Here is a 14,633-nt window from a genome sequence, read left to right on the forward strand (position 1 = left end):
ATTGTACTGCGTACAAAGTTACAATCCAAATCAGATGGGTGAATGTTGATATAGGGTTGGAAGTTACCGAGTTAAACAGTATGATTATTTGAGGATAAAACTTATTGTGATTTAATTAAAATCCAGTAAAACCCCATACATTGTAGAATTTCAGAATTTGTTTTCAAATTGAACTCATCACTCAATGATGTCTATCACATACCCCTTTGTTTGAGTGTTTATCTCCATAATCCTTGCTTTATTTGAATATTTTCTGTGTTCTTTTTGCTAATTTTGAAGGATTTTTTGCACCTTGATTAACAAGCTTTGCTTTTGTCAATTCTATTCACCTTCTTAGTTCTGGTGCAAAGTTAAGTATTGTCTACCCATTTTGGATTCTCAATTTTTTAATTTTGTGTGATTTTTTTCATTCAGATCTTATTATTTTGCAGGATGTGGGTAAGTGCAGGTACAGGGAGGCCATATTGGACACTCACTCCACGTACCTTTCATGCTTTGGTTGTGTACACATAAATGGATGTCACAATTGTAGTCACTAGACAGATCAAGTGTGGGACTTCTCAAGAAATTGCCACATATACAGAGGGAGTAAGTAGGGCCCCTCTTTCTCTTCATTACTGGATGACTTGCAGGCATCCAAGGAATTGTCTGGACTCCTTCCTGTTGTGTAGAAGTCAACATTCCCTGTGGGACAGAAACGTACCTTGGCTTCCATGGTTCAAAGATTGCCCAAAGGTCAAGAATCCCTATCACTTGTTATAAAGCCATCAGCGCTGTTGAAAGATTAATCTGTGGCCCCTCCCAAGAAAGAAAACTATCTAAAATGAATTGTGCCTCCCAGTTAGGGATGTGCAGTGCCCTCTCAGGGTCAGTGTCTGATGACAGAGATAAGGGAATTGTGCCTTTCATGGATGGAAGGGCAATGATATCCATCATTTAAATGTAATGTGGGCTTGATCATCAGATCTTATAAAGTGATCTGGTCTTTGACCAGGCACGTGGCATCCACATGTCAACAGGCACCATCAACCAGGAGGCCCCGAGTGGTCTAAAGCGCTCTCCGTTACGGATCACTGCCATCTCACCTCTGTCTGCATGGGTTCGAGCCTAGGATTCGGCCAATGTGGGTATGTGAGAAAGCTTGCCAGTAGCTTCTTGTGGGTTGGTGGTTTTTCCCGGGGTTCTTCCTCCACCATTTAATACTGGCCTCCATGCATAGCCTATCGTGTGCTGAAAAATGGTGTTAAACCCCAGAACAACAACAACAACCATCAACCAGAGTTTGACTATCAAGTTGGGGGACAGGGATCAAATTGTCAGGTCATACTGGCTCAACTAGGTATGGAGATTGGATCAATATCTCCACATCCCTCCTATTCTGGGAAGGGAAACTCTCTCTCCCCCCACCTCCCCACCACCAGGGATGAACCTGCCTTAGTTTTAAGGTAGGGCAGGTATGGCAGTCCTTTGACCTGCTCAATCACCTCCTAGGCACTCTAGACCTGATCACCAATACCATTTGCCTTGGAGGACATCTTGGATGGTTTGTCCATTTCCTCTTCATAAACAGTGTCAGTAAGATGGAATTCCCCTTTTCAGTGTCCTCTATTCCAGATAGAGATACTGGGAAGGTTTGTCCTGTCTCATCTGGGAGTGAGCCTAGGACAGTAATGTTCTTTACATTGTAGTGCACTCAAATGAGTTCTCAGGTACCTAGGTGATAGTTAATCCCCCTACACTGGGGACCCCTGCATTTTCCCATCTATGCTTAAAGTGTTGGAGGAAGAGGAAGTTTGGATGTTATTTATTTGAAAGCTTCCTGTTCCTAAATTTTGGTGCAATTCAATTGTTTTTTTTCAATGTTAACCTTTTGTGGCACTGCATAGCCACTTTTATGCTGATGTGCTGGTATAACTACTACATACATCGATAAAGAGGTGAACACAGTTTGCCACCTCCTTCCTCCAGACTCGTTTCCTAAGACTTCTGGTACTGGGGACAAGAAGATTCTCTTTCTTTCATTCATTCTTGCTTCCAGCCCAAGAGCATTTACTATGGTGATATCACAGCAGCAGCCCGTTTGGAGGTCTTTAGGGATCCCCATCCTCCTGTATATCAATGACTGATTGATGTGCAACATCCTAATAGGTTCTCCTCCTTGGTGTTGCTTCTCAGTCTTGTATTAGAAAGAAAAACCTTTGAAAAATGTCTTCTCAAAAACTGCTGAACAGGGTTTGATCTAGTTTAGCATTGAGCTTGTACAATATCTGCTTTCAAACATTGCCAAAAATAGAAAAACCAGTCCATCATTTGACAATAATTTCTGTCTCAACGTCCTCTACCAAACTACCAGATCAGATTTAATGTTCATGTTTAAGTCCAATGTACACCAAATCTTGAAACTTTGTGTACCCCTGGGCACACATTTTCATCCCCCACCCCCCAAAAAAGAGAAAAATATGCCTGAAACTTTTTATTAGTGGATGTCCATTCATGTCTCTGTAGGAGCTAGTAGAAGCCAGAGTTGCAAGAGGAGATACAATTGAAAGATAGCAATGAATAACTATTGTAAAACAATGTATCTGGGAATGAAACAGTTACGGTTTGTGTGTAGTCAGCTGAGTTGCAATATAAAGTCTTTGATGGCTGTTAGTGTAACATAAATGTTTAGGTTAAAGTCATCCCTTTGTCAAGGAAGATTTAATTTATTTTAATGTTGAAATAAAGTCATCCCTTGTCAAGGAAGATTTAATTTATTTTGATGTTGAAAAAAGTCTTCAATCTGTCAAGGAAGATTTAATTTATTTTGATGTTGAAATAAAGTCATCCCTTTGTCAAGGAAGATTTAATTTATTTTGATGTTGAAATAAAGTCATCCCTTTCTCAAGGAAGATTTAATTTATTTTGATGCTGAAATAAAATCACTTTCTCAATGAAGATTTATTTTATTTTAATGCTGAAATAAAGTCATCCCTTTGTCAAGGAAGATTTAATTTATTTTGATGTTGAAATAAAGTCATCCCTTTGTCAAGGAAGATTTAATTTATTTTGATGTTGAAAAAAGTCTTCAATCTGTCAAGGAAGATTTAATTTATTTTGATGTTGAAATAAAGTCATCCCTTTGTCAAGGAATATTTAATTTTTTTTAATGTTGAAATAAAGTCATCCCTTTGTCAAGGAAGATTTAATTTATTTTGATGTTGAAATAAAGTCATCCCTTTCTCAAGGAAGATTTAATTTATTTTGATGCTTGAAATAAAGTCATCACTTTCTCAATGAAGATTTATTTTATTTTAATGCTGAAATAAAGTCATCCCTTTGTCAAGGAAGATTTAATTTATTTTGATGTTGAAATAAAGTCATCCCTTTGTCAAGGAAGATTTAATTTATTTTGATGCTGAAATAAAGTCATCCCTTTGTCAAGGAAGATTTAATTTATTTTGATGTTGAAATAATGACAAAGAGAAAAATTATGCAAAATATCAATTTATTGCTGGTTTGTCATTTTAGAAAGAAAGTCAGAGGACATCTGTATTTATTATAACATGCTTGTAGGTAGTGGATGTACATTAAAATGAAATAAAAACAAAAACTAGAACAGAAAAGTACATGGTTTAGCTCATTTCAGGTTAACTCAATATTCAAAGGAGTGTATATTTTCATGAGTTACTTGAGCATGAAAACACTTTTCTTGTTTTTCTAAGAAAAATATGATAATACAGTGCAGACCACAAAGTTGAGGTGGCCAAACTGTGATAGCAAACAGGATTATCTCATTTATATAGCACTATCAATGCATTATGTACTATTAGTTTCCTTTGTCCTTCAAATATGTGTCTGCCAAATTTGTGGGGTAGATGATAGAGTCTCCTGCCTTTGGGGTTCTTTGGGTAACACAGTGTTGTCTAGAATACTCAAACAGATTCAGCTTTTAATCTTTCTGTGAATTTTGGATATATGAGAGACAGAAAGACAGTTGAAGAACCATATGGGATCACAATATTCCTGAACATGCTTTTAACCATTGCAAGTTGCTGATAAACTTAGAACCATATGGGATCACAATATTCCTGAACATTCTTTTAACCATTGCATGTTGCTGATAAACTTTTGGAGACTGTTATCTAATAGTTGATATCAACAGTAAAAGTTATATTTTAATCAAGGCTTCATGCCAGGCATTTAGTTTGGTCATATCAGGGGGTTGAAACATTAAAAAGTCTGGATTTAAACTTCATATTTAATGTCTCCCACAATGAATGGTAAGGTTTGGGTATTTGTTTGATGACAGTATTAGTTCCTTCAGCAATGTCATTGTTGCTGTCAACATTGTTAATGTTCTTTGTTACCGTTTTTGAAAGTAACATATTTATGTATTCAGCTGAAAGTTGGGTACAATATTACCACTTGGCTTAAGTTTGTACCTTTTATGCCAGGACTCGGATGTTTTGCTTGTATCAGCATATAGGTTGATCATTATTTCATTCAGTGGCAAGATGCCACATTTTATGGAACACATCATGTAAAATTTAGTATAATTGCTTGTCCCATTTTTCCCATGCTCAGTATAAAGCTGTTGCTTGTGTGATTATTTGGAAACAAAAACTCCATGTCTTGTCTGCACAGGCTGAATGCAAGGACCATCATACCATGTTCATGTTTGCAGAAATTATGGAATGAAATTTTGTGTGTGTTAATAGAATTTGCAGCATAAAAACATTTTAGTTCTCTGTATTTTGTTACCATAAGTGTTTCCATGTGTCTTAAAAGATTTTATTGTCATTCTTCGAAGAAACAAGGTTGCTGAGATTTCTTACAGATAGAATTGATAGAATTCATACCTTATTGCAGCTCCACCCTCGAGGCTGATCAAAGATGAGTATGGCACAGGTTCTGACATGTCACAGATAGAAAGTAGCCCATCAGGGGAAATAGGCCAGACGATTAAGCATACACCGCAGGATGGATTCACTAGGATGTCTTCAGGATTGGGTATCTAACACATACACACATACACTGCATGGTACAAATTGTTCTGCCAGTGTTTTTTCCATTAGGGTCAGAAAACAAAGTAGTAAATGTCTACATTGAATTAATACCTGTCAGATATATTCAAATGGTTTTGTTACACTTGTTTTTTCAGAACATTTGTACATCCATCCTTCACACTGTGAATAAAAGTTACAGTTAGATAAACATTTGGTATAAGCACTAACACTTGTATATGTGTCTTGTCTATTCTAATTTTTTTGTCAGAATTATTGGCATTGTCTGTCAAAAATTTATATCATCACTTTGTAAGTTGTTGGTAAACATAATAGTAACCATGCAGCATATATTCTCTTAATGTAATGTCATTGGGAAGGAGAAATCAAATTTTCAGTAAATTGTTTCACCGAGAATACTTACCCAAACACACTACTTAAAATCCCTCCATACCAGCTTGCCATGCAAGCATCCTTATTATTATGTCGCTCAGCAAAAACTACCAGCACCTGGCAGTGGTAATGGGAGGTAATGGGCAAGAATTATTGCCCTTTGTTTAAATGGCTATAGAGGAAACAATGATTTTCTTCTATAGGACACACGGTACTAATTATACGGAAGAACTGTGAACCAGTCTAGAAATGGGTGAAGAAATAATAGAGTATTTACAGGTTTGGTGGTCCATAATTGGTTAATAATGAAAATTAAAATTTTAGGAAAAATATCTTTTGAGAGCTTATCCTGTATGTAATGTAAAAAAAATATTGACAAATTTCTACTGATGCAACTTTAGCATTTTTACAGGCTTGACTCAGGAGTACTCAGTACTGAAAGTAGCACCTGATTCATTTGGTGCAGAATCAATAACACGTGTTTCATGCACATGTTTGTAAACAAATTGCCGCGGGTCATATGGTGTTCTCCACACATAAGCTTGCACCAAGGTTAGATGTGCACGAAAAATTATAGGTGTCATTATCAGCACCCATAAATTTTAAGTTATTGAATTTTGAATATGATAGTGTTTCCATATGTTTACCATTGGAGTGGAATTAGTACCGTGAGTCCTATATGTGACCTATACCATAATAGGAGTTTGTTGTTTCCATGGTTACCACGTGCATACAGGGTATCAATTTGGTGGTTTTTACATATGACAATCATAATGGAGTCTTTTTATCATGGTTTGAATGTGGTTTTGGAGAAAAATTCTATACAAAAGACAGATGGGGATGGTTTTATACACTGGAGAGTGGAAGTAGATAGCTCAGGCCATAGGGAAAAGAGCATAGTATGGCCTGATGGCAGAATTTCATATGATGGTACCCATAGATTGGCCTATATGGTTAAATACCATTTAACACATGCAACAATTCCCCAAAAGGGGGTGGAGGTGGGGGAGATTTTATATGTAAGCCACTTATGTCACAATCACTTGTGTATCAGTACTGATCATTTAACTTTAGAGACACACTCAGCAGATCAAAGCAGAGAACATTGTAAAAATAAGGACTGTGCACAAAACTGCACATGCTGCATTGCCTCAACCTGTAAATTGAATTATTATATGTCGAGTCACATTGAATATCAATTATACCGGTCTTATTTCTTATCCTAGAATTAAACTCCTTGACACCTATTCTGTGTTCAGCATGTTTCTCATATTGGTACATTACATTTTTGGGTAAACAGTATTGGAACTTTTTCTGCATTCCTTTTGTTGAGGGAGCAGGGAGGGATATTTTCACTTAAACTAATAGTTTTCAACCCTTCATTCCAAACATAACTCTGCAGAAGTCCTATCTGTATTGCATTCTTTACACAGGCAGTTTTTCTTCCCCAACCTCTCTTCATACAGTTGAAACATTCTTGATGTATAACTGCATGGTGAACATACTGCTCTCTCCCACCAAACCAGATCTCTTTTTTCTTCATGTACCAAGTCCCATGATAGAAAACCTTCATACTCAGGGTGTTGCAACTTGTGGTCTCAGAACACATTATTCCAAATCTCAGCATTTGATTACTGCGTGCACTAAGCGATATGTGTTTTGTTCACCATATATGTTGTTGTGAATAAATGAAAACAAGCTTCATGTCAGAAATATGGTTTCATATTTGAAACAAAAGCTATTTATAAAACCTACATTACTCTGTTCTTACCATCAAGTAAAAGTAAGGAATCATTTAGCTGTAAATTAGAGCTTGCTATTTGGTTTGCCAAATCAAGGTGTATTACCTCCCCTTTGTAATTGAGTGATTGCAATGTTTGCTTTGTTTCTCTTTTGTTCAATAATGTATGCATTTTTTCAGCTTTATATTAAAAAGTAAGTAATTTAACACTGCTTATAGTGGAAAGCAGCCACAGTAATGATTTTTAGACTTTTCTTAACTTTTTATGAGCTTTGGGTAAATGTAGGTATATGTTTATGTATTAGACAACTTCAATATGCAATTCAGTTCTATTACTTAAATTTAACAAGTAGTGTATTCAGTGACAATTTTTATCAGTGTCTGCATATTGCATAGAGACATGAACTTGTCTTGGCATAGCAAAGTTTTTCACACATTTCTCCACCTCCAGCATACTTAATAGCTTGAGTCATAACATTTTGTGCATACACTTTCTGTCTCCAACATCAATGTCAGCATTATAGGAACTTTGGATAGCTTTTTCAAATTTGTCTGTTGATGTCCTTATGTAACATACCTCATGTTGATGTGTTATTTGGGTTGATACACATTCCCCACCCCACCCCCTTTGTTGTGGGGAACATTACCAGGCTTGAAGAAATTACTCTGTCTATTCTTTGCTTATTCACCCTTCCCCATAGTTTTATACTAAAAAGTAGCACTATGTTATTTAATTATTCAGTATAATACAGCTTATGGAACTCTTCCTTGGCTTTTATACCTTTTTATTAACATTTGGGGGTCATGAATCACATGTGATGATAGTTTAAATAAGTTTGGAATATCAGCATCTCTTGATGCTTCATGGGTGTGTGTATTTGTTTTAGTCACAAAAGGGCAATGGCCTCGTATCATTTTGACCTGTCATGTGGCACACTTATTTGTTTTGTTTGATTGATGTGAATAGGGATGCACTGTATGTTATTTCTGTGAGAGTCAGCTAAAAAAGAAATGCAATTTTGAAATTTAAAACATTTAAAACTTGTCTTATAGCCAGTGAGAGATGAAAATACAATGCGTCATGTAATTTGATACCCTGTGATGTTATACTTGCTGATGTCAGCATGTTTGTGTTTCTTTTGTGTAGCATGCATGCCATGGAAAGATAACATGAAGATACAAAGGCAGAAAACAATTATTTTAATAACAAGAATAAGCTATTAATAAGTACAATACAACACAGCAACATGTAATGCGGATGCAATTTAACTACAGATATTGGTATCACATAAAATGCTACTGCACTATTATCCATGCACAAGCATGGCCAATTCTTTCTTACAATTATGCTCTAATATCAAGGAGTAAAATACAACTTTTTCAAAAAAAATTAAATCTGGTTATAGGACACATGGTACTAATTATACGGAAGAACTGTGAACCAGTCTAGAAATGGGTGAAGAAATAATAGAGTATTTACAGGTTTGGTGGTCCATAATTGGTTAATAATGAAAATTAAAATTTTAGGAAAAATATCTTTTGAGAGCTTATCCTATATGTAATGTAAAAAAAATATTGACAAATTTCTACTGATGCAACTTTAGCATTTTTACAGGCTTGACTCAGGAGTACTCAATACTGAAAGTAGCACCTGATTCATTTGGTGCAGAATCAATAACACGTGTTTCATGCACATGTTTGTAAACAAATTGCTGCGGGTCATATGGTGTTCTCCACACATAAGCTTGCACCAAGGTTAGATGTGCACGAAAAATTATAGGTGTATATATCAGCACCCATAAATTTTAAGTTATTGAATTTTGAATATGATAGTGTTTCCATATGTTTACCATTGGAGTGGACTTAGTACCATGAGTCCTTTAATAGGGTTGGCTTCGCGAGGTAGCATGCTAATTGCTTACTGGTGGAACACATTCATGATGCTACTGATAGATTTTCTGGTAGAACTGCAAATAACTAGAATCACATTGTGTCTGAATGTTCATATGAACAAGGACCCTTATTGTCATATGGTTGGTTGATTTCTTTCTTTTATTATTTTATTAGTATTTGCAATAATTGAATTCCATCAGAATAAGAACTATATGTTGTTTCTTCTCAGATCACTCTTATGTAGTAATAATAATGTTATATTTTATTCAATATTTCAATGCATCAGTACCCCCACCTTTTGCCCAAGGAACTCAACCCATGAGTCAAAACATAGAATCTGTTGATATTTCCACCCTGTAACCATGTATACACTTAGTGGACATGAACAGACAAATTTACACATAAACTGACACTGATCCAATGGCCCATCCCTACCCATACGGACTTGGTCCCAGGGTAAAAACTTGGAAACTAGATTCCAACCACTGTACATCCTTACTAAGCATGAGAAGATAAAATGCACATACCCAACTGACATTTGGCCCTGGGAGCAGTTGTAACTCTTGGGGACCTACACACAAAGTTCAGTCTTTGGGGTGGAGGTCAAAATGGGAAAGTATGGGATACGTGTTTTACAAGCACATAATTTCATCTTTTTAATACCATAAATTACACTTAGTCAGATTTCCTTTTTGTTTTCCAGGAACAAGTGCAATAGGCCATGGAATGCCATCTCCATTAGCAGAGAATTATGGCAGTAACCAAATACCTCACTCCACACAGACCAGTATGCCTCCCTATCCCAGGAGTAAGTATGAGTCAGTATTTTGGCCTTGGAGCAAAACTAAATACTGCATACTCCCAGATAGTAACCATATTTGTTAAACTCCATTTTCTAAGTGAAAGAATCTCATTTTATGACATCAGACCCTCCCCAATTATGATCAGCTTTTTTTATAGTTATTTTTTTAAGCGTGGGTTGTGGTCTTAATTGTAAGGTTTTTGGTTTACAGTGTTTGCTGTGTACAAATGTTTCAGAGAGCCCAAATGGTTAAAGGTCTCTTCTGTGTGATCCAGCAAGACATGTATTATCATTATTCTAACATGATCAGTTCCTGGTTACATAACTTGTATACCAAATACCAATATGAAGGATATTGTAAACATGAAAAGAACTGTACTCAAGCAGAACATGAAATTCCACAGTTTGTGCACATTTTAATTCACAGAAGCACATGATGTCAGTTTGAAGGAGAAAGCAAATTTTTAAGTAAATTGGGTATCTCAAGAATACTTAACCCAATCACATTACTTAATAACCCTCCCAACTACCCTGTCATGCAAGCATCTCTAATATATCACTTTGCTATTTAAAAAAACTAGACACCTGCCAGTTATTGCCCTGAAAAAACAATTTTTGTCTTTTAGTAGGGCTGGATTCTCAAGGTGGCAGGCTGATATCTTAATGCTAATGTGATTGGGTAAGTGTTCTCGGAGAAATACAGTGTACTTTGCTTTCAGCCTTGTAAGATAAGTCACCGAACCATGATTTTGTTTTATTCCAACAGGTACATCTACCACTTGGGTGGGAAACAGTAATGCCACCTACTCTCATACCCATGATGGGCAGTATTGTAAGTGATCTCCAGTATTTGTCATTATTTCAAGCAGATAATAACTTTATACAATGTCATTTACATTGATATATTAGTAGCTATATTAATATGTTAGGATTTCCTTTCTAAAAGTTGTAGGATAGGAACAATAACAGATACGATCTTGTATCTGCAGTACATGTAAATCAGAAAATTGAAAGTGCGTGAATTGTAAGATGAATTTCATTTTTAGGTCTCTTTGCTCTTCATTATTCAAGTATAGGTCATGTTAAATTGATGTAAATTCTTGCATTTAATCAACCACTGTGCATTGTTTTGAATAAACAAAATTTCTGGCATTATTTGGGATTCTTTCTCATTTTATGTTGTCAATTTAGATGAGGTATATTTCATATCTGATAAAACTCTCAGGGAAATCAGATAATTGTTTAAATATTTAATTATTATTTCTTTGTTATGTAGGGAATAATAATCATATGCCAACCTCAGCAGAGATGCAGCTACCTCCATTAACCAACCAGCCACGTAAGTATACGTAGTGAAGCTTATATATTGCATTCTGTTTTAAGATCAAGAGTTTATTGTCTAGCTATTAGTATCCACTTGAACAACACTGAATGTCCATCGCTGACACTCTTGTCCATTAGCAGACGCTTTTGATTGATTCTGCTCCAAAACTAATGAGAGGTATGACATTAAACTTTACTAATACATCCACCCCATGGTCTCTTTAGTCCTCAGTGAATATAGAGTAAATCTGACATCCAGTAATGTTGCTATGGTAGACATCTATAAAAGATTGTTATCACTATTCCTTCTGAATGGAAAGTCATACTGACATTATCTTTTCACCAGAATATCTCTTATGATATCTAGTTAGTTCCAAATGAAAATGGTTCAGTTATTACTTTCAGTATAGATGTCATGGTGGTCATCTGGAAACTCGTTATGCTCCTCTGGAATCGATGTTTTTTTTTTCACTTAAAGACTTCTAATGAGGTGTGGTTGGTCCTAAATGAAAATGGTACTGATCTGACATCCAGCAGAATCACCATGGTAGCTGTCTTGAAAATTCGTTATCTCATCCTGAATGGATTTTTGTAATTTATATAATGACATGGAGTTTTCTTCATATGAATTCTGACCGCTCCGGTGGCATAGTGGTTAGAGCATTTGCCTCGGATGCGGGAGTTCGTGGGATCAGTCCCCGGCCAAGTCATACCAAAGACTTACAAAAATGGTACTAACAGGTGCCTCACTTGGCACTCAGCATTAGGAAGTAAGTGTTAGGACTGGTCGGTCTGGTGTCAGGATAATGTGACTGCTGGGATCTGCAGCATGATACCTCAGTGCTAGACATCACTATAAACTGCCACCCTGTAGACATCGTAGCAATATGACTGAATTTTTGTTTTTTTAACTATCTTAAAAATCCAAACCACACTTACACACACACTCATATGAATGCTTATGAGGTCTAATAGGTTCTAAATGAAACTGGTGGTCTTAGATGTCCACCATGGTTGTTTCTTTGACAGTCTTGCTGTTGCTATTCCATCTGGATCCAGTATAGGCACAATGGAAGCCATCTTGAAAATCTTGTAACTATACCATAATGGATGTTCATCTTTTCCTTGGGTTTTCACTATAAGACTTTGTAAGATGTATAATTGATTTTAAATGAAAATTTGACATCCATTATGGCTTTCATGGCATTCATCTTGAATACTTTGCTTTCACTATTCCTCCAGAACCAATGGCATTTTACCTAAAGACTCCTTCTGATGTCTCGATGGTCCTAAATGAAAATGGAACCTGGTGGACATGGTTTTGGACATAATTTATGGCCGTGATGGTGGCCATCTAAAAAGTCTTAAAATTATCTATGTATTGTCCGATTGGCATTGGATTTTTACTCATAGAATTCATATGCTGTCTAGTTGGTCCTAAATGACAGTGGTACCAATCTGACGTCCAATATGTCTGCCTATGCTGCCATCATGAAAATCTTTTTATTGATATTCCTCCAGAACAGATAGTTGTATTGGCATAGTGTTGTCATTGAAACACTTCTTATTGATGTTTAGTTGGACATGTGCAATAATATATAGGTAGTTCTAGTGAAAATTGTGCTTATCAGTTCACCAGCATGGGACCATTGCCACTTCATTAATGTGACATTGTATAGTCAGACCTGGGTTTTTAGTATAGGCTTTTAGATGTTCTGGCTTGTGAACATTATAACAAAAACATGTATGAATGGATTTGTATCTTTAACTGAGTTAGTGGATCTACCTGAAAAATACCTTGAATGATGCCACGAAAGTAACTTTATTTTGTTCTCAAAACAGTAATGCTTATAGACTGAACCTAACTTAACATAGTTTGAGACAAATTCAGCAATCTTCAGTCCATCAGAGATCATCACAGTGTTTTATCAAAGATGTGTTCTTACGGGAATTATGCAAAATAGAAATCAGCTCCTGCTGATACAGTGATTTAATGCAACAAAACTAGTACAAAAAAATGAGGGCACATTTTTGTTTACTTTGAATCTGATACAGATCTGCCAGCCAATCATTACATGTCCTAATTACTCAATTCTTGTTTTATGAAAATGACCAAATTTATTGGTCGCTGTGCTCTATTTTCCTTCATTCTTCTACTCTCATTGCCTGGAAATAGTCTTCAACTTTCTAGATCCCCTTATATTTCTTGATTGGGAGGTTAAGAATAAGTTTTAAGGCTTTTTAAGCTCTCTTCATGAAAAAATCATCAAGCATGATGATTTTATGAATTAGTACAGCACCCTTACAACAAAAGGTGACCCTGGTATATATATATATATATTTTATTAGCTTGGTTAAGTTTTACCTTTAGTCCATGTCTTCCATTTTACCTATAACATGAAACTTTTTATGGGGATGCATCCTGATGAATACTTTTTCCTCATCACAAAAGTAGGTCACTGATCTACATTTAACATTTCGCTGACTGGCTTTAAAAAAATCTTAATTTAAAAAAAAAATCTCAAGCACTGAAAATACATCATTGAATGAGATGGTTTTATACATCTCTATTATTACCAGATCCTTTCAACTAAGGAAGGTCACTGTGGCCTACATTTCACAGTTTACTGGCTTTGTTAAGTTCTTGCATCAAGCTCATGACCACATGGTTTTCTTTCATCCTGCATACATACTAATATACCGGCCATCATGAAACTATTTGATGGGTTGGAATTTTATGAGTAGTACATCTTTACAAAGGTAGGTCAATGTGACCCATATTTCATACTTCACTGACTTGGGTTAAATTTTATTTAACAGTACAAGCTTTAGTCATTAAATTAGATAATCACATATCTTTTAGTACCACACTTATTAAGTAAAGATCACCATGTGCTACATTTCACATTTTGCTGGCATATATTATGTTTTGTGTGGCTTATAATAAGATAGCTTTGCTATGTTCATACTGTCCTATTGGTGTCGGGATGCATTATAATGATTAGTACTTGATATTTTCAGTAATAGGTTATTATGGCCCATATTTATAATGCACTGGCATTGTTAAATTATCTATTTGGTGTGCATTTCTCAGGCTGTGTTCATGCTAGAATCACAAATTTACATGTGAAGCATAAAGCCATCTTTCTAGTACCCAAGGAGATTTCTCATTAGTTGTTGTTGTGGGGTTTAACGCCATTTTTTAGCACATGATAGGCTATACATGGTGGCCAGTGTTAATGGTGGAGGAAGAACCCAGGAAAACCCAGGAAAGAACCACCAACCCATGAGAAGCTACTGGCAAGCTTTCTCACATACCCACATTGGCTGAATCTTAGACTCAAACCGCCGCAGACATTTTCTCATTAGTACTTTCAAGGTAAATATGGCTAACAGGATAGCTAATGAAACATTTATCAAGCACATATAATGCTGTAATGTTTATTTCAATGATACTGCATTCTCATACAATTAAATTAAGTTTTTGACTCCTGAT

At 35.7% G+C, this 14,633-nt stretch overlaps 1 protein-coding gene across 2 annotated transcripts in view; it reads left to right on the top strand.

Moving 5' to 3' along the window:
- LOC149794077 (SMAD family member 4-like) overlaps window positions 1-14,633 on the top strand; it is a 66,892-nt gene that overhangs the window by 30,767 nt on the left and 21,492 nt on the right. For both annotated transcript variants that reach the window (XM_089968024.1, XM_089968026.1), the window contains exons 5-8: window positions 4,852-4,992; window positions 9,716-9,820; window positions 10,581-10,646; window positions 11,091-11,153. In XM_089968024.1, coding sequence (XP_089824150.1) covers window positions 4,852-4,992; window positions 9,716-9,820; window positions 10,581-10,646; window positions 11,091-11,153 — 375 coding nt within the window. The remainder of the gene's footprint in view (window positions 1-4,851; window positions 4,993-9,715; window positions 9,821-10,580; window positions 10,647-11,090; window positions 11,154-14,633) is intronic.

The sequence above is a fragment of the Sinohyriopsis cumingii genome, chromosome 8 (assembly GCF_028554795.1).
Source record: "Sinohyriopsis cumingii isolate HCF-2022 chromosome 8, ASM2855479v2, whole genome shotgun sequence".
Classification (NCBI taxonomy): Eukaryota; Metazoa; Mollusca; class Bivalvia; order Unionida; family Unionidae; genus Sinohyriopsis; species Sinohyriopsis cumingii.